General features: G+C 39.8%; 1 protein-coding gene across 7 annotated transcripts; it reads right to left on the bottom strand.

Moving 5' to 3' along the window:
- Window positions 1-1,200: 1,200 nt before the first annotated feature.
- Window positions 1,201-18,364, bottom strand: MACIR (macrophage immunometabolism regulator). Of its 7 annotated transcripts, XM_032763469.2 has the most exons (3): window positions 18,281-18,364; window positions 4,930-5,045; window positions 1,201-3,561 (listed from the first exon to the last, which is right to left on the bottom strand). In XM_032763469.2, the coding sequence occupies exons 2-3, from the start codon at window positions 4,939-4,941 to the stop codon at window positions 2,917-2,919; spliced, it is 657 nt and encodes a 218-aa protein (XP_032619360.1). In that variant the 5' UTR covers window positions 4,942-5,045; window positions 18,281-18,364; the 3' UTR covers window positions 1,201-2,916. The 7 variants fall into 7 exon arrangements, with proteins under 7 accessions (XP_032619360.1, XP_032619362.1, XP_032619365.1 ...); XM_032763471.2 differs by lacking the exon at window positions 4,930-5,045 and having other exon boundaries at window positions 18,281-18,335; XM_032763474.2 differs by lacking the exons at window positions 4,930-5,045; window positions 18,281-18,364 and adding an exon at window positions 18,004-18,034.
- Between the last annotated feature and the right edge of the window lie 2,950 nt (window positions 18,365-21,314).

Raw genomic sequence — 21,314 nt, 5'->3', positions numbered from 1 at the left:
ACACTGACAAACCTCCACTGATTTCAATGAAGCCAGGACCTCAATCTCTGTCTGCTACAGCCAGAGTTTGGCAAAATTCATAGCGTGCTGCGAGTGTTTTGGTTTGATTAGGCTTTTGAGTAAATTCTTTTTTAAATATGTATGTATCTCTTTTGCCTGGTTGGTTGATATCTTGAATCAAATTGGAATTTAGGAAGGGAAAAGCTGAAGTCTAAGCTGTTTTTAAATTATTTCCTATAGCAGCTATTAGTCTGCACACTATGTATCAGAATTTGTATGTACGTATTTAAACACCAATTTACTTCCCTGAATATGCTAAGTCAACTCTGCTTTAAGTGAAACCATTGTTTCTCTAGGTTTCACAAAGCCCTATAATACTCCCAAGAATTTAAGGCTGGTCTCAGTACACCAGTAAATTAGCCAAGCATTCATAGTTTATCATGAAGTTACTTTTGTTTTGCTGGCCCTGCACAAGGCAGAAATAAGTGTCATATTACCACCCTTTCGGGTCTGCTCTTGTTTGTACTGCTACAGAAGAGACTTTGCCCACTTAAAGATTCTTTTTGTAATGATAGATTATTATAGACTGAAGCTCTGTATTAAAGATATGAAAGTGAGATCCTCACAGGTTGATTCAGAATTGTTCAGATTCCATTTCAATGCATCTTTAGAGTTTAAGGACCTTAGTGACAAATACTGCACCAGGAAAGCAAGAAGATAGCAATGGATTTCACTGGGCTGAGATTTTGCTTTTTTGTAAATTTAAGAGCCACTTTATGTGCCCTGAAACCTTGACTGAGAATTTCATTGGTTGAGAGGATTCTCAAAGCATCAGGCATTCAATTATGTATGTACAAAGGCATGTGCAATTGCATGCCTAATTGGCATACATCATTACTATGAATGAGCACATACATCTGTTTGCATGAGCAAAAGGACAGTTAGATGCATGCACTGACTTAATATTTCACCTTGGCATTTGGCCACGCACATCCCTGCCAGCCTGCATGCATAGCATACAACTGCAGCAACAGCATGGACAAAAGCGTACTTACAATTGCACATCCAACTTTCTGAAAATCAGCCCTCAGGAGTCTAAATGCTTCATGCAGGCCCAAGTTAATACAGGACTTATGGTTTTGAAACACTTATCCAACAGTGTCCTCCAGTTTTCTGCACATCAAAGCACTACACAACATATATTTACATCACCCTTTTATTTCATAGCCAGAAATACAGTTTCATAGGGTAAAAATCAATAAATAGTGATGTTTAATCATTAAACATAAAACCCAGCTCTCTTTGGCATCTGACAGTATTCTGTTTGTGAAACTAGAGACTATATAGGAATAGTTTAGAGATCATTCTTCAATACAATAAGTTTACAGAGGTGCAGTTTACTTTAAAATATACATCAGCTGTAAAGATTCCTAACATACCTTAAAAAAAAAAAAAATCAACCAAACCAGTAGAATGCAAACTATCTACAGGCTCTTTGCTGTAGCCAAATACAACTGTGGAGTAAGTGAAAGAAAGAAAAGAATTCTTGTTTTTCCACAACACACACTCTGCACTAGTGCTTTCCATTCTTTCTGAAAAAAATCAGAATTGTGCCAGGGATGACTGACCAATTAAAAATTATTTCTACTTCATAGACATGGTGCTTATTTAAATCTTTAACTTCTAAATAACTTACTGAGCAAAACCAAGCATGGCTGCACATTGCCTCAGTAATAACTTGCACTTTTAAAAAAAGACAAAGAATGAAAAATAGTACTTTTACAAAGGCAAGCTATATATTTTCCAAATATATTTAAATTTGCAGTAGTTAAAATTGCATTTCCTGTCATGGTTGGACATGATTTCTTAAGCAACAAATTAAGCCAGTGTATTTGATATAAATTGTTAAATCCAGATTCAGCACTTCAAGGCTGCTACAGAAGCACTCTACGCCTTCAAACTAAGTCAGGCATCTAGATTTTTAATTTAAAAAAAAGTGTTTGGTGCTGCAAATAACTGGAATTTCTAGTGCAGTGCTAAAGCTATTTTTTTAACATCTTCCATAAGTACATATGTAATATAAATAATGATTTAAAAATCAAAAATTTCATTCAATACTACTTTCTGATGTAGACATTCTAATCTATATATTGGATCTAAAGTGGGTCCTTTTTTATATGTCAAGACAATGTAAAACTTCCAAAATGTATTACATTAAATCATCTTAAAATTTAATGAAAATACTTACTTCTAGAACGTTTTTTTTAAATATTCCAAATACTTATTTAACCAATGTTTTTAAAACAAAGAAAAGCAACTATTCTCATGTGCAACTAAAAAATAACTGTTCAATAAATTTTAAGTAAAAATAAACCTTTGTTCATTTGCATCAGTGAAACTTTTTTATAGCGCAGACCGAGTTTCAAAATGTTTAAACTAGATTGTTTTAAATAACAAGTGGTCCAATTCAGCCAGGTTCACATTCTTTCTGTAGTGTAACAAACCATTACCATACATACATTTTACTGTAAAGTACAGAAAATGACAAAAGAAGAACTTGATGCTTATTCAACAGCAACTTCCAATAGCAAGCCAAATTAGCAACAACTAAGTAGACACCATCACCAATTTCTGAGTGTCAAATCACTGTAAATACTGGATACCTGTACAAAAGCCTTTTCTTTGTTAAAAAGTGTCCCAAAGAAATGTCCACCAATTGCAGTCAGATTTTCTTCAGTTTCCCTCCAAATATGTTACATTTTGAGTTTTCAAAATTATATTCAATAAATAACGTTCTGATAATACTTAGCTGATACAACCACCTACAATGTGGACAGTCATGTACACAGTCCAACAGTGGATTTTTGCAGCAATGAAGAAATTACCAGGAGTTGGCTTTAATTTCCACATGGTAATTCATGTGTTGTTTCTAGCAAACATACGGTCCCCTCTTAGGGTAAGGTGCTGGAGCTGGTATTGTAGCACTTCTGTGTCAGCAGGTTCCTTGATGTTCATTTTGTCTAAATTGAGGTAGTCCAGGGATTTAGAGTGAGCCCTCTTACCTTTGAGGAGACAAAGAGGCAGAGGACCATGAAGTGCCTTGTAGGGTTCATATGGTAAAGCCTTAGTGCATTTATCCCCTGAGCTGGGCATCCGTCTTCTCCTCCTTCCATTTACAGCTGGGATCTCATATGGCTGGTAGTATCTACTTCTAGCTTTGTACAACCGTGAGGAACGTGTAAGTCCTGAATCAAGTTGTTTGGAGCGTACGGTGGGCACAGCTTCCACTTTATTTTCCTCACTTCCTGTACACTTTTGGGCTAATTTCAAGAGCTCCTCACCAGTTGTGAAGCCAACCAAGTAGTTAGAATCCATGTGAAGGATCTGATAACCTGAAACAGTCCGTCGCATCGGTGAGCATGGGGTGCTGGAGCATCGAGGTTTCTCTGCTTCCACTTTGCCTGTAGAACTCACCTCCGCAACAGGTAAGGGAAGTGTAGCTATGGTAGTTCTGGTCTCTCCATTTATGTCAACTTCCATTTTAAATACAACTCTACTCTCCTAAAAATAAAAACAGAGCTGAATCAGAAATACAAAAAACACTTATGAAGCCTTGAGATGAGCAAGATGATCTCAGAAAGTGTAATGCTCCTAAATTTACTTGGGTCAGAAAATGTAGGCAGCACTTCTCTCTCCAGTCTTATATGTCATTCTAGAAAGTGTCTTACAACAAGGAATCAAATGCTCTTCATTTGTGTCTCTCTGAATTACTTGGCGAGTTTTAACTCAGAATGCCACAAAAATGTTCAGTTTCAATACAAAAACTTGTGTTGCTTTTCTGTGAACACAGCATTCAGTCTAATCAAGTACAGATAGTTCTATTTGTATGGTGCTATTTTTAACTGGACAAAGCACAATATGAACACTCTTTCCACTTCCTACACCTGAAATCTTTTAATCTCTTTGTTCTAAAAGTGTTATACTCCCTTTCCTCTAAGGCCATCTTCACAACAACCCATTATTGCATATAAGGAAATCTCAAGATATGTTCAACCACAACAGGAAAATACTGGTGTGTAGTCTTAGTAAATGCTTGAAAAATTTACCCAAAAGCTACTTGCCCAAAGACTAGACCTATTAGCCAAGTCTGAATATACCTGTGAAGTCATGGTCTCCTCCTCTCTCTACATTTGAAGAAACGAAACAGTTGTATTTTAGGCCCCAGTGAGAGAGGCCTCCAGGCTGCTTAGATTAGCCCTTTTTATAGGTTGCCCCAAGCCCCCACTCAAAAGATTTAACAACTCCCAACTCACTCACATGTGATGCAATTATCCACGTAAAACCACCAGCATATTTTAATTTACCACATCACAAACAGATATAACAGCAATAAACTGCTATTGAACTGTACTTCCCAGAATACCACAAATGTAAAGTTAAGTTTCACACTCCATTCCAGCCACAGGAAGCACACATTTACGAGAAACTCCTCCAGTAAGACCAAGGTAGTACCAGCGTTCTAGTTTTGTTCACCATTTTTTAAAAATACCCCTTTTAAACATGAGTTTGCCCTTCAATTTTCCCTTTCTCCACATCCTCTTCATCACTTAACCCACTCTCAACAGTATTACTTGTGGGTATTTGGTGTAGTAGTATAATGTATTTGGAGGCAACAGCACAGTAAAGTGGGTGCTGGGAAGCTGGAATCCTTAGAGCAAACCGTTACGGCCGTGGTGTACAATAGCAGTAGTGGAAAGGTGTATGCCTGTGGATGGAGGAGTAGATGTTATACACTGGTGGGCAATTAAATTTTCACATCCTTGCTTTTGTGGTTGTGTTAGCAATTCTAACAGTTTCAAAAAGTTTTTTTATTTAATTTCTTTTTAAATGGTTAAGTATTGAATGTAACATCAACATGCAAACCCATACTTCTTTCTTCATTTCCAGGCTCACCCAAACTTGGAATGATAACAGATGGCTCTCTCAGGCCAATAAACTTCCAATGGTCCACCAAAAAGGAGCCTCCCTCTGTAGCTTTCCAGGTCCTAGGACATGAAAGAGAAAGGGAAACAGGCAGGCAAGCTCCCCAGAGAAGCATAATTCTGAGCTCCATTACTGAATAGCCTCTGGATCTGTCAAACTTCCCACAGTTTGCCACTGGGGGAACTATTTTATCACACTCCATGGGAAGTTTGCTACTGGTCTCGATTCTGCGGCTGAGGAGATTGGGGGTGAACAGAGAATCAGAAATTGCAGTGGGAGAAATGAAGGAGGGTGACAGATGCAGTATTGACAAGTAACCATGCATACATCTGGAATCAGATTCCGAAACATCATGAGACTGACTTTAAAAATAACACGATAAAGAGAAAAATTATTGTTCAAATATCAGAAGGCAGAGGAAAATGTAACCAGGAGCTTCCTCATCCACAATTTGTGCACAATATCTCAGATTCAAAATTCAACCTTAAATGCAAAATGTAAGACTACCTCATGTTTGCTTGGAGGGAGAAAGCCACTACTTACCCTCTACTGGTTGGTAAAGCTGACATTATAGCCTTCCACGTTCCCTTCCCGATCACAACAGTGACCATCTCAGTTTTCTGTTCCATTCATGTGCCCCTCTCCCGTATTTGTCCTCCATTCCCTCTCACTCTTCTTCATGTGCCCGCATCTGTCTCCTGCCCCTCAGATTCTCCTCCACATTCCCCTGGACATAAACACTTCTCCAGTTTCCCTCCCTGGTCTTGGATTTTACCTCCCAAACAAAACTGTTCCTCACAATGCCTCCCTATGTCTCCTCCTTCCGTAAAGGCAGCTGGTTAATTGCCATTGGGATCGATGGAAGGCACTGGCCATCTTTGCTAGGGAAAGCCAAAGCTTCCTCCTGCCCAAACTATAAAGAATTAGAGGCTATTTTAGCCTGAAGCCAGCCTGTGGCCTGGGTCCTATGTTAACAACAATGGGACATGGCAACCATTTTGAAAGAATTTCTTCATAAGTTTCTCGGGAGGAGATTTTACTCACCAGCCTTTGACAAACAAACTTTCAGTTATGAAGAGAAAGTGAATAAAAAAATGCCTTTAATCCTAAATACTTCTTTTCATCAACTACCGATAGTACTGGACCTACTCAAGATTAAGCTCTGTCAATTTTGTGTAGACTTAAACTCTTGTTTTAAAGATACGATGACAATATAACATGAAAACCATGATAAATTTCAGCCAAAAACCCAACTTTCAACATTTCCTATTAAAAGGACATTATGCAAAAATCTAGCAACCCCGACACAGAAGATTCAAAGGGCGTAAAAACAAACATTGAAATTTCAATCTGAAAGGCCACCTACACAAAATAAAAATAGAAATTGATGCCCCAGCTTAAGCTTAAGTATGTAATTTAATTATGGAGTCAATCCAATTAATAATGGAAGTAACTGGCATTTCCTATCACATGCATCTTTACCTCCCTATCTAGGCACCAATACAGATAGTAAAGAATGCTGAGCTATTATAGTCAGAGGTATTCATGCCTTGCAGTTCTTCACGTTAAATTGTAATTTCTATAACATCAAGATCAAGGTTATTGGAGGAGGAGCAATATAGGAAAGCTTGAACCAAAACTTCTGAGCTATCCTGGGCCTCCAGCCAGATAACTTCAACATCTGGCAGTGCCAGATCTTTAACTTTGATGTTTTATCCTCCCCCACCATAAAGCAAAGCTATACTTAGAAAGATTCAGCAGTTTTCTTAAAAGATACTGCACAAGTATCAAAAAAAGGTTAAAAAATACTAAAGGAGTTAATTCCTAACTTTTCTGCATTATTTCATATCCATATAAATGATTAAAACCACCAAAAATTACTTTTTGTATTGGTGTCTTTACATCTTCTCTAAAAAAAATGTAAATTATTTATCTAAAATAAAACTAAAAGAAAAGCATTGTACTTTATGCTTAAACCCTAAAGACAGGAAATCAGAAAGAACAAAAACCAAAAGGTTTTATTATATCAAGTGCTCTTTCACTATTAAGTATAATTCACTTCAGTTCAAAACATGGTGTCTCCTGCAACAAAAAACAGAAGAAGAAGAGCAGCATCCCATAGAGAGTTTAATTGGGAAAAAGAGACCAGGATGGTCTTTATAGGAACAATAAAGTCTCCTGAGGGCCAAAAGTGGCATCATACAGTGTGCAGACAAGAACATCCCCAAAACCATCAGTGTTCCAAGTCTAGCACTGTCATAAACAGATAGCTAAGGGTTAATGTTTCTTTTACCTGTAAAGGGTTAACAAAGGGAACCAAACACCTGACCAGAGGACCAATCAGGAAACTGGATTTTTTCAAAGCTCAGGGAGGGAATTTTTGGGTGTGTGTCTTTTGTCTGTGACTGTGCTCTCTCGGCTCTGAGAGAGGATCTTTTTACCTCCAGACTTTTCTAATCTTCTGTTTCCAAGTTGTAAGTACAAAGGTAGAAAAATAATAGGTTTATATTGTTTTTTTGTATTTACATGTGTGTAGTTTGCTGGAATGTTTTAAATTGCATATCTTTTTGGATAAGGCTGTTTATTCGTTTTTCTTTTAAGCAATTGACCCTGTATATTGTCAACCTTGATACAGAGACATTTTATGTGTTTTTCTTTCTTTTTAAAACTTGTTGGATTTTCTTTTCTAGTTGAGGCTCAGGGGGATAGGAATCTCTGTGCCAGGGTTACGGTCTCTCTCAGGGAAAGACTGGGAGGGGGAAATCTCTTTGTGTCAGAGTTGCAAAGCTCACCTTTGCAAGGACTCTGACTGAGAGTGAAAGAAACTGGATCTCTCTGTTTTGCATTTCAAGAATTGAAATAGGTGATCGTCCAGGGCCACCAGGGAGGGAAGCCGGGAGAAATAAAGAGGAAACAAGGGAGGGGGTTATTTCCCTTTGTTGTAGACTCAGGCATCTGAGTCTTGGGTCCCCCAGGGAAGGTTTTGGGGAGACCAGAGTGCGCCAGACACTGGAATCTGGCTGGTGACAGTGCTATCAGATCTAAGCTGGTAATTAAGCTTGGAGGTTTCATGCTAGCATCTTATTTTCTGAACTCTAAGGTTCAGATCTGAGTAGGAAAGCTATGATAAGCACTGAAGTTTCAAAATGCAACACAATTTGTACTGTGTCTGTATGATGTTGTACTGAAAAGCTCTAAAAACCAGACTGCAGAGGAACTGGGAAACATTTGAAAGGGATGAGTAGTATCTGAAAAACCCGAGTAGGTATGTTTAAGGGGAACAACTAGGACTAGATGAATATTAGAAGCTTCACAGGGAGGGAAATGTTAATTACTGAAAGAAAGGATCCTGTTGTTAAAGCCCAGCACTGAAACTCAGATGTGTGTTCAGCTCTGACATAGAGTTCATGTGATACTTTGGGAGGTCATTTAGTTTCATTGTGGCTTATTTTCCCCACCTGTTAAAAAAAATAAGAATATACTTTCCTATCTCAGAAGGAATGGTATGAGGAGCAAATTATTAATGTTTCCGAGGTGCTCAGATTCTGTAGTGATAGGGAATCACAAGTACCCAGAATCTAGATAGCGCAAAAGAAGTCTGGCAAATATAAGCAAGGTTTTCTTAAAAGTTTTTCAAGCCAGATGAATCCAGGAAGTGTGGGGGGCTATCTGCCACTAGGTGGTTCGTTAAGAGTTTACTAGTTAGATAATTCTAATCTTTACCAGTATTGACTAGTGTGAAGGTGGTGACAGTGGAAGTAGGTCCTGATCACCCTCAGTTCTCAATAAATTCACAGATGGCTAAGCATACATAGCACCTTGCAGGAAGTTATCAACAACTTGCAGGATGGAATTATAAATCAGTTTGCCTAGTCCTCCTCGCCATTCTTTAAAGTTGAACTTTTACACTGAAGCAAAGAAAAAAGTTGAAGAAATGTGCCCAGTCAGTGTTTTCTCAGTTTGCATTTTGATATTGAAGACGACTTCTCTTTAGAGCCTGGGTCTTGAGTGAAGTCTGACACATCAAAATACACTGTTATGGAAGCAATTCCAACTCAGTGTTCAGAATTAAGACTTTGCTGCAGAATTGAACAAGATTGGACTGCTGATCTAAGCCGTTTCTTCAGACATGGTAAAGGATTATGGAATACATACCTAAAAGGTAAGTGGGTTATGCTAACCAATACTTAAATTCTCTCCAAGTCATTTATTTAATTAAAACAATTTGATTTTACATCATCTTTATAAACTACAAATAATTAAACCACTACTAAACTGAAACTAGGCATCACAAATATAAAAAAAAACACAACAACAATTCAGAAGGAAACCCCCATCAGTTTTAAACTTGATGTGGACCCAACTTCTACTTTATGCACAGGTTTTTGTGCATTCCTCTAAAGCGGACAAAAACAGTCTGTATCAATGAACCAAACAGATAATGTTATTTATGTGTCCTCTACTTCTTTACAAAGCCACTAAAATATCAGGATGCTTCAGGAACAGTTCATGGGTATTTGTTTTTCACCTGCAAGACAGTTATCTCCCCATGATAGCCAATTACCAATAAATAATCAGCTTGGTTTATACTAAGTCCTGGATTTAGTTATCTTATAGGCATGCTGCAAAGTCTTCTTTTCTCACAGGAATATGGGAAAGACCTGGTTCTTAAGGCTTGTCTACACACAGCATTTGTACAATTTTAATATCTGTTTAGAAATCAGCACAACCCCTCACAGGGAGGCAGTTATACAGTCTAAAGGTGCTTACCATGATACAGCTTATTTCTGTAAACAGACTATCTACATTTGTGCTTATTTAATTATGTCTGTTCTAATCAGATAAAACTGATATAAAAATGTGATTAGACCAGGCCTTAGATTGGAGAGACTGGAATTACAGCAGTCAAATTAGTTGCAGTCATATAGGTGGACTGTTCCTGAAATCTGTAATCTGATATTTAGTGAGACAACTGATGTTGGTGAAATTACTGCTGTTTGTTTTAAAGTACTACGATAAGGCTAATGCTTGGGATAGGCTGTGGAGAAAATAACAGTCCTTTGCATCTATAGCACCTTTCATCTGATGATTTCACAACACTTTACAAAGGTGGTAATATAGCAATAATTTACAGAGAAAAATGAAGCACATGGATTAATGACAGATCAAGTTATCCTGTAAGTCAACAATCAATCCAGTCAGGAATAGAGCCCAGGTCTGCCCCCTAGTCACTTGCTCTAATTGCTATCGTAATTTTAAATGATTATTAAAAATCATTTACTTTGTTATGTGTACAGTTTGTCTTTGTGCCCCTTCTCTCCCCCTCATGTGTGTGTGTGTGTGTGTGCGCGCGCGTGTGTGAGAGAGATATGGATGGTCCAGGATCAAAACTAAAAGTATACAGATGATTGCCCTGGTCTCTCTGTGTAAAATGGTCTCATACTGTTGACTGGTTGAGAAGTGCCACCTCCGCTGAGATAATAGTTCATTTTGGAGAACTGAGAGCAACAATCAGCTCAGCAAACCTTGTCAAATTAAGTTTCTCTGTTCTGTTTTTGTTTGGGGTTTGTTTTGGTTTTTCTGTAACAAATGTTAGATTTCTGTGCTCCAACCCTCAAACAAGTCCTTATAATCACACACTCAGACTTAGCATATTTATCTGCTTTTCAAAAATAATAAAAGCAAATAAAATAGCCTTTACACGTTTTCCTTTCTGGAGATTTATTTGGCAGCTGTCTATTAATACTCATATAGGACCAAGACGACATCTGACTCACGCAGTTCTTTAAACAGAACCAAAGACACAGATGAAGCAGAGTGATGCACAGAAGGTACTGTAGTCAGTATACACCAAATCATTACAAAAAGCTAAGCCATTGTGTTCAGAAATCTCTTCAATTTGGCTGAAGTCCCTGCAGCCAATTTGTCCAAAAAGAGATTCAGGCCAAGTGGTCAGCTGCATCAGATAAAGAAATTAAAGAGAAAAACATCAGTAACAATTTTACAGTCCTTGAACCTACAACTTCACTTTGGTATTCGTGTTTTTAAAAACACCCCGAAAAAAGGAATTGATATGTGTAAATATACTGTAAAAAGTATGGTCACAGAAGGGAGATTTCGTTCTTTGCTCATTTATTTTAATACTTTAAGTGCTTTATATAAAAATTATAAACATCACATGAACTTTACTTCTCCTGAACTTCATGAAAGAACGTCGCAAAGTCACTTTGGTATGTTTAACAAACATAGCTGTGACAACAGAAGGTCAAAGTAGCCCAAACAGATTCTGTATGTTGACACTCTCTGCAAAATACTATAATCTTGTGTCAAGAAAATAGCTGTCTTACGTATCAGTTAAATGAGAAAAATAAAATGCAGATTGTGCACTTTATAATCTCTAAGGCAAATATATATGTGTAATATTTTGTATATATATGATAGTGACTCTATATATATTGCACACACAATAGGTATGATGTGGAAATTCCAGCTTGTTTTCATGTCACTAAATCCCCTGATGGAATTATATACATGTATAACAATTGTTTATTTCTGTCTGAAAGCATTATTACCATTATAGAGCTCAATAAGTATCCTATAGTACACACAAGGCAAAGCTGAACCACATAGCCGAAAGAAATAAAGTTCACCCAAAATAAACCCACAAGAGATGTCACTGTACACCTTCCAGAAGACCTTGAGAAGAAGCAGGCACATTAATTTTCCTGCTTGGTTCCATATCCTATAGACCAAATATAAACATTTCTCAAAAACAGATATAACTGAAACCACACAAATACAACTAATTGAGGAACTATATTTATGAATATACTTGCGATGATGAAGACTAATAATTATTAACTTAACGTCACAAATTATAGTGCGGAATACTTTATCCACGCAAATCTGCAACCTGCTTGGGTAGAGTGCCCAGCCAAATTAAGCTTCAAATATGTGCTCACATTCAGAATAAGAGGCACTATGACTCAGTTTCAAATTATATTTTGTTTTAGGGTCAGATGGTGGTGAAGTGCAGAGTAAAAAAATTCATGGTATGTAACTCAGTTGCAATAAGCTATTTTTTTGTACTTTTGACTCAGAAGCTGAAAACAGTATTCAGAGGTGCTGAGTCAATATTAAAAACAGCACAGGATGACAAAAAAAAAAAAAAGAGGACATTAAGATGCCAGTACTTTATTCATTCATTTTATAACATTATCCATAATGTTCATAAATCAGTACTGCCATGAGGAATTCTTCTCTCTGGAATCCAGAGTCTGGAAAAACATCTTGTGTTGCAGTTCACAATAAGCTTAACATTTCAAGATCCTTTTCAAGAAAAATGACCTACCCAGAAATTAAAATATCCCAGGTGGTAAAGGTGGGAGGAAATACACAAAGTTTATATTATCTTATCAAAAGGGAAATGCCCATAACTCTTTCAGCATCAGAAAGGCTACTGGTATAAGATTCCCATCTGTGAGAAAACAGACTCCAAAGAATTGAAATGAGGTATCCAACAGTCAGACATCTCTTTCCTAAGCAGGCAGACCCTATGTTCTGGGGGAGTGGGGAGATATCACAGGACTATGAAACTAGAGAGAAAACTTCAGAGATAAAAATACCCATCAATTGCACAAATTGTTCGAAACACACAGAAATATATAGACAAAGCAAACAGCTTAGAAGAAAAACTGAAATGTTACCTTATGAGAGAAAAAATATTCAGATTGGAAAGAAATAAAATATAACACAGATAGCTCTGCAAGAAGAGGCATAAGGGACCAGAAGTAAACATAAGACAGTATGACATGACCCTGGTGACTACCAAGGATGGGAAAAATCTGAAGAAGAAAAACAGAAGCCACCTGAGAGTGAAGTCCCAGATGGTTGGGTGAGAATCAAAAGATGTAACTGAAGTCAAACTGAACTTACTATTCAAGTGCAACAATTTTATCTAAAGCTGTAAAGTACTATAATCAACCTGACAAGGAAGAATGGCAGCCCTCAAAAGGCAAGACAAGTTGCAGTCACTAGTGAAGTAGCAAAACCCTTTAAGGAAATGAAGGGAAAAGTTGCCCTGAATGATTGGAGCATCAGTTACAATGCGATTCAGACAAACACTAGGAAAGACAGAATACTTGGCAGAGGGGACACCCAAGACATTCAAAGCAAACTGCAACAACAGGCTCCTACAAAAAGACAAAATCAAACCAAACCATTTACTGTTAAATGTAACAAGATGCTCTAAGTAGAAGACAAAGATGGCCCAGAGAAGTATGCCATAAATGTGATGAGAATCACAAATAAATTACTGAGGAATCAGAATTGGCACATGTGACAACCAGCTCATTCTGTAGATGTGACAGCCAGTGGACTAGACTGGCGTGTCTGAGTGTATACCTTATATGGACAAAAAGGCATGGACTTCAAAAGTAGTTTTGGACAAATGCATTTTGTATGAGGTTAGGCTAAAGGAGTAAACTTGCATGAGTAGACACTGAAAATAGTAAAAAGAGAAAGGCCGAAGAGAAGGCTGTGTAACTTTTAATGACCTATTGGGCTACAATTTAAGAAAATTCAATATTCTCGTAATATTTTCATGCATTACTACAGGATATTCACAAATAATGTGTCTGACAAATTTAACTTTTCCTGAAGATCTACAAATTCCTTTAAATGGTATTACAACCTTCTTGCTGAATTTAACTGTCTGTAAACAGCTCAAAAAAAAATTTCCCTGCATTTGTTAATAAAACAATGTTTCCAACCATCACAAGGACATTCCTGTTTGTTACAGTTATAAATGGTTCTTACTGAATGAGGGGGAACCCTGATTGTGACAAATAAAACTCCCCCATATGTTGTAAACAAATTTATTTCCCTACATTGCTAATAACTCAGATTTATTACAAATGAAAAATTTTAAAAGATCCACTTCTCTTGTAATTATTTATGCACTCTGTTTACTTCTTGCATGCAAGTGACGATGCAAATGAATAAAGTAGGTTTCCTTTTGACTCCAGTCAGTTTCACTTTAAGAATAAGACCGTGAATGTTTTGCTTTCAAACATGTTTATTGTTCAAAAAGAACTATACTAACTTCTAAAGTCTGTTTCCACATTTTTAATTTGGGAACACTTGATATACCCAAACTTCCTGCAATTAAGACTTCAATTGCCCGGTTAAAAAAAAAACTTAGAAGCAGAAAAATAATGACAAAGTATTTTTAAATATCACAAAATTCATTAAATCTTACAAATATTTTTTCGTGATCTCTTAAGATAATACAACTCTCCTTAAATATAGCCTCTTCTACTACTTTGTTAGTTTGACCTACATAATTTCACTTATATAGCAGAACAATGGATGCATGTTTGTTATTACGGTGTATGCTAGCGTACCTGGAAATACAGATATTTAGGTTTTTGAATGTGTCATTTCAGAAATAATACTATCCTGAGCTCAACAACTATGTCAGAGGATGGCCACTCAAAAGAAAAAATTATTCTTTATTGCAACTCAGAATGGAAATTTATATCTAGGTCCCTGTGTCGTGTAATTCAAAATTATTGCTAGGGTTAAATTAATGGTAATTTACCTTGTGACACGAAGCATTCCAGATAAAAAGACAACTTTTAGGCAATGAAATAATTCCTCAAAACCTATGTGGGAATGTAAGGTGAAACACAAAAGTCCCAATGTTTTGGTAGTGCAGTGAGCATCCCGGTCAATTACCCTATTCCAATTTCAAATAGATTTCTGCCTCAGATGACCCATAATCTGTGGGTACATCACGCTTTTAATTTTGCTTCTTTTCAACCACATTCCCATATGCTTCCAAATGCTGAAAGCTATAAATGTTCTTTACTCATTTAAGCAAGTGTAATGTGAGTTCAAGATAAAAGGCTATTAAAAGCCAAATTGCACTTGTTTATACACCAGACTTGCTTCAAATTTACTGTTAATGTCACCAGACAACTGAACTGAGTATTACCAATCAGTCCATCCATCCATCTTTATTGTAAAAGCAAGTGTCTGTGTCTGATTGTTTAAGCCTGGTGGCCAAGTAAGCAGCATATGGCTGCTCAAAGAAGAAAAGATAAGAGCCATGCCACAATGCCAGTAGTGCTACACAAAAATTTAATTTCAGTGAGCAAATAACTGCTGTCTCATATCCTTTCTCCATCTCAAAATGACTGAAAAGTACCACCCTCTGTGCTTGTTAACCTCATAACCCCTTCTAGTCTAGCAGAAACACAAACAGACCAAACTATAAACCAGCAAAACAGCTGAGCAGCTAAGTGGGCAGAGTACATGCTTTAAAATACACTGAGAGCAGCACTGCACATGACACTGGAAAAGGAGAGAAATCCCATTAGGGATGGGGACCCTGATTTACACACACTTCCCCAGATGAAAAAAAGAGAGTGTCTTTTTCATCATGGTGAAAACAACTTGTGTGTCTGAGAGTCTGATTCTCAGCTCTCCTGTCAGTAACTTATACTCCCCTTCTGGGGTAAATGATTAGTCTCTCACTCATCATAGGGAGCCCCAGTGTGTTCAACCGATGGCAGAATAGAAGACATTCAACCACTGACAGAGGTAGAAGGTCATCGTTACAGCACATCAACCAGCCTCCCCTCTGCAATTGCACATCCCTCTGCAATTACTAACCAAATGTTTCCTAATCATATCTGTATAACTGCAATTCTCTACTCTCAATTCACTACTATATGCAACTATTTAAATATATACACCTAACTATGTGAGCGCCTGCTCAAGGTGAGGTTATGCATGTAATCTCAAACATATAGTAGTACATGTCACATGCAATAAACACATCTCTATATATTAAACAGATGCAATGGTATGTAAAACATATCTACATAGAAGAAGAGTATGAGTTTAGACTATAAATAACAGAAACTAAAGCCATATAATAAGCTCTTATCAGGAGGAACACTGTTTTCCTACATATTTGTTGAGCATCTGTAACAATGAGCACCCTACCCTGACTGGGGCCTTTGGCCACTACTACAATATAAATATTGCTGAGGGAGAGGGAGCAGAGCAGGCCTGAGAGACACATCACTTTGTCAAACCAGAAACAGCTTGTCAGCTAATATATTTGATTATGTAAATACTGTGGTGTGTGTGGGTGTTGCATAAACACACTAGAGGTGTGCCATATAGATGCTATACAAGGTGCACTATATATCTCCATTCAAAATGTTTGTTAACTGAAAGTTAAATGCAGAATATAAATCCTAAACAACTATTTTAAGGCAAAGTTACCTATAGAAATATGGATAACGGTGAACTTTACTACTTCTAGACTGAATGGTCTGAGGTTGGAGTTCAGGTTCTACATCTCAGTGCAACTTTGAAGAACTGAATGATGAGCACTATCATTGGTTATACGTGGAAAATAAAAAGGAATTTGCTGTGGAGCTGCAGAGTCTGTTTTAATCTGGGCACTAAAAGACATGGATGGTGAGACCAATGAGCCAAGGTGGGTGCCAAATTTATGGATGATTTCTTAGGGTTTTAGTGATTGCATTGATAGGAAACGCACTTCAGCAACCTTCATTAAGTTAAAGTTTTTAATATGTACATTTCTCAGGTTTCTGAAGATGGGTAAGCATAGATATCTACGTTAAATAGATCATTTCTCTCCTAAACCCTCTCTAATCTTAAAAGCCCCACTGCTCTGCCATGCCCCTCCACTCCCAGCCCCATCCCAATGCATTTTTTCAAAGTTTTTATAAATTACCTGGGAGGAGCTGACCCCTATGTGAGGGAAATGGTGGTAATGGCAGGGGGGAAGGAGAGGGAAAGAGGCAAAGCAGGCCTAGAGAAAAATTCCACTTTGACACAGAACATGCCATAAAGGAGCTCATCTCCAGCTCCACTTCGTCCCTCATGCGATCCACATGGGGGGACAGATGGGGGCAGTTGGGGAGAAGCAGTACTGTATGAAAGAAGAGGGATAAGGAGCTCTGAGCTAAAAGCAGAGTCAACTCTATATTTGCAGAAGCAACAAGGGCTCCCAGCCCACCCAAAGTGCTGCTGCCCAGTACGCAGGGGTAGCACCAACTACTCATGCATTGCATATGCAGACTAGGCTCCCTTCTCCAACCCTGCCACTGCATAATCTCACTTCAAATACCTCACATCCTCTACTGCTCAGCCTAATTCCATAGCTCAAGGATAATGGAAGCAAATCTGAGGAATGGCTGGACAGCTTCAGAGAACTAGAGTAGCTGGCAGAATTTAACAGTCTCACTGACTTTTCTTACTGAAGCTAAATTAGGTTAAGAAGAATAAAGGTACGGTATTAGTTAGCTTAATGCTTTTAATCTTGAGCAGAAAGAGCTAACTAATACACACACACATATATACACTCACATACATACACATGAAGTTTGGAGTGTGTTGTATTGTGGTTATTTAACTATAGGGGCCTGATACCCTGCCACCATCTCACAGATACTGTACAATCTTTGTTTTGTATCACTGCACATGTACATACATGCCAAACACTGTACATCTTCTCTTGTGCACCACACAGTACACAGCATCGATGTTCTACAATGCACACACATGGTACAACAGCTGTACTACAGGACACTTCATACACCTCCTCACACACACACACAACACTGTACAGTATATTGCTATGCATGCACACACCCTATTTCACAACTACATACTACAACACTGCTTACCTACCACAGTGACTCTGACCACAGCACAACATATCCTCCATCCAATGCTGTTCGGGGAACCCTATCATCACGCACCCTGCAGCTATGGCACGGCGAGGCGCTCCAGCGAGCCGGGAGGGCACAGCACCCCACGCACACGCATTGTATCCCATTCACCAGCTGGAACACGTGCCCCCGACTCAGTGCCAATGTCGTGCCAAACAGGCAGAAGCGACAGCTCTGCCCCCGCACGCTACAGGCCCCAGGCACTGGGCAACCCCCGCCCCGCGCGCGTGCTCCGCATACCCACCTCCCTGCGCCGCGCAACTCACGCCCAGCGCGCAGGTGGCACCGCGGTACACGCGCTGTGGGCGCAACCCGCTCCCCGCGGCTGCGCGCAGCCAGGCAGGGCGATGCCGCCTATGCTGCCGGTTCTCCCGCTCCACAGCCAGCTCACCCCTCCTCCGCTGGCACTGGGGGTCGGCGATGGGAGCGGGGCGCCCTCCCTGCACCGGCCGCCCGACTGCGGCCTTGCCAGGCTGTCAGCGAGCGAGATCGGCCGCAGCGCGCCACCCCCTCGCTCCTACCTGAGTCCAGGGCGTCGGGGCCCGGCTGGCAGCGGCGCTGGAGAAGGAGCCAGCGAGCGCGCGCAAGAGACAGAGAGACGCCGCGCAGTCCCGCCCCGCTCCGCCCCCAGATCACACGGGCCCGGGGCGGGAACTTGGGGGGCAGGGCGCCCGTTCTGCGTGCAAGGGGCCCTTCCTGGCGCTTCAGCCAGCTCCCGGTACACACAGGAATGGCGGTGTAAGGGGCTGGGCAGAGCCGCCTGCGATTATCCTGAATCTCCCTCCCCACTTTCACTGCTTGAATTAGCCACCCCGCCAGCGACATCAATTACACGGACCTAAAGGCTTCAGTCGGTGTAACCTACCTTAGGGGTGTGCATACCCCTGAGCGAGGTAAATTACATCAACTTAAAGCAGTGTTCACACTGCGCTATGTCAGCAGGGGACACTCCCACAGATCTAGCTTCTGCTTTGGGTGATGGTGGAGTAATTATGCCAAAGGGAACGTGCTCTCCCAGCAGTTTAGTGTGTCTTCACTAGATGCGCTACAGATGTAGCATGGTAGTGTAAACTTGCCCATAGCTACTGCCATTCGCGGAGGTGGTGTTACCGGGTTGCCACCTGTCCAAGTTTTCCCAGTATCATCCCTTTTTTGAGGCTATGTTTACACTGAAGCCTATGAGGGCATAATTTATGTCACTTGGGTGTGAATAATCCCCCCACCCACACCCTTCGAGCCAACATAAGTTATACCAACCTAAGCATTGGTGTGGACAGCACTACCTCGGTATCCCACTGACAGCTTCAGCTGCTCACAGAGGTTGGTTTTTTATGCTGAGTCATAGAGCATCTTCACCAGACATGCTGCAGCGGTGCAGCTGTCTTGCTACTGCTGTGCCACTGCAGCGCTGTATGTATAAACATGGCCTGAGATAGCTGTCCTGGCCCTGGGAATGTTGTAAGAGTGCTATGTATACACTGCCAGCTCTCCAGGTTTTATAGGCTCAGGATCATGCTGGATGTCCTGGGTTTTGCACCTCAGAGGTGGCAACCTTCAAATTCAGACATGCTGACAAACTTACCATGCAGCAGCAGAAGAGACAACAGTGTGCAATCTCCACCCTTATATCTGCTAAAGCGTGCACGTCCCTCTGAACTTCTTCAGTCTCTGATCTGTTTGCCCAAAAGACCCCAACTTGACTTCAGAACAATCAGCCTGTCTTCTGCAGCTGGGGGATGGCTTCTTTGGCCACCAGGAAGTACACACTGAATTAAACACTAACCACATGGCAACCTTCACATCACACTTAGGCCCATGACTATCTAAAGGAGAGCAACTCTCTTATTATGTGTATATATAGCACACAAGTAAAAATTCACTGAAGTAGGAAGGTCTGGAAGCAGAAAATCAAGTCATGCCCTGCCACTCAGATCTATAGCCTTTTTAAGCTGGTGAAAAAAGCAAAAAGCATCAGAATTCCTTAACAGATTGTTAGTATCTAATCTGAAGTGAGAATCTACCATCCACTCCAAAAATTCAATTATTTAATAAGTCATCGCTAGTTACAACTGACCTTAGTAAACTCACCCAGTAGTTAACATCCCTTTTTGGGAGGATAGGAAGAAGGCTGGAGGAAAGGGAAGGTCATTACCTCGTGATTCAATCACCCTGTCTAGTTGGGCACCAGATTGCTGTGAATAGACCCAACTGCTGGATCCCACGTGTTTTTAAGCCCTCTGGGTCAGCATAGAGCTAGGTCACTTTTCCTAGGTCTGGATCTCTTCAGGTATGTCTATACCCCTTCTCAGAGTAAGCTTTCCAGCCCAGGTAGACAGACTTGTGCTAGTGGGGCTCAAGTTAGTGCACAAGATATAGCAGTGTGGACATTGTGGCTCAGCCTTTGACGGAGACTAAGGCTAGCCACCCAAGCTCAGACCCAGGGGATCAGTTGGTCTTGAGAGCTCAGTTGCAACATTTATACTGCTATTTTTAGTGAGCTACCTCAAGGCACAGTTGCCAACTTTCACAATAAGACATAAATCAAGCTAATCCAATTTCAAAACAAGGCACAAAATAAGCCAATATCTAAGAACCCCAATACTCTATGTACCCCTGACTCTCTCCCCCCTTTTGCCCCCCTTCCCCTGCTTGCCTATCAAAAAAAAAAGAAGCAACAAGCTAGAAGCCAAAAACTAGCCAACAAGCAACTCACAAGCCAATTAAGCCAGAAACAAGCCCAATTTCTGCGTTTTTTTCATTGGGTTTGGCATGTTTGCCTCAAGAGGAGCTAGTGGAGGGATTCACAGAGAATAGAGTGATATGGTCAGAGGAAGGGGCAAGGAAGATGTTCCTGACATTCCAGATTGTAATGGATTGGGGGGAATGATGCATAATAGGGAGATAAGAGAGGAGGAGGCAGTAGTGAGGACAGAGAAGATGTAGGCTGTGTAGGCAGACAGAAAAGGCCAGATTTTGGAAAAGTAACAGAGGAAGAAGTGGCATGTCTGGCTATGCAGAGCTAGAGAGATGAAGGAGTCAAAGATAATCCCTATTTATACTCTGAATGACAGAGAGCATGGTAGTGTTATAACAGTGGACAGAAAATAGAGGCAAATCAGAGTGTTCAGAAGGAAAGATAAGGAGTTAAGGAGACTGCAAAACATCCAGGGGGAGCAGCCAGAGAAATGGGCTGAAATGCAAGTTTGGAGAGAGAAGTCAGGAGTGGGAAAAGATTTGAGAGTCATTACTATAAAGATATTAGTAGCTGAAGCTATATAACCAAAGAAAGGGTATAAAGTGAGACAGGATCAGTGATACAGCCTTGTGCAACTTCCCACAAAGACTAAAGGAACCAATGACACAAGGAAAGGTGTGGAAAGAGCAGAGGCAGAGTAATCAGTAGAGTAGTAGTAGTAATCAGTGGGGATAGCTGGACAGAGCAAATATGCAAGACCAATTATTCAAAATGGGTGGAATTATCAAGCTACCTTTTAGAACATCAGCAGTCAAGCAAAATGGCATAGCAATCAGATTACAAGCAGGAACAGTCAGTCA

This window comes from Chelonoidis abingdonii, chromosome 6, assembly GCF_003597395.2.
Source record: "Chelonoidis abingdonii isolate Lonesome George chromosome 6, CheloAbing_2.0, whole genome shotgun sequence".
In the NCBI taxonomy this organism is placed as follows: Eukaryota; Metazoa; Chordata; order Testudines; family Testudinidae; genus Chelonoidis; species Chelonoidis abingdonii.
This window is presented reverse-complemented; position numbering and strand designations above follow the sequence as displayed.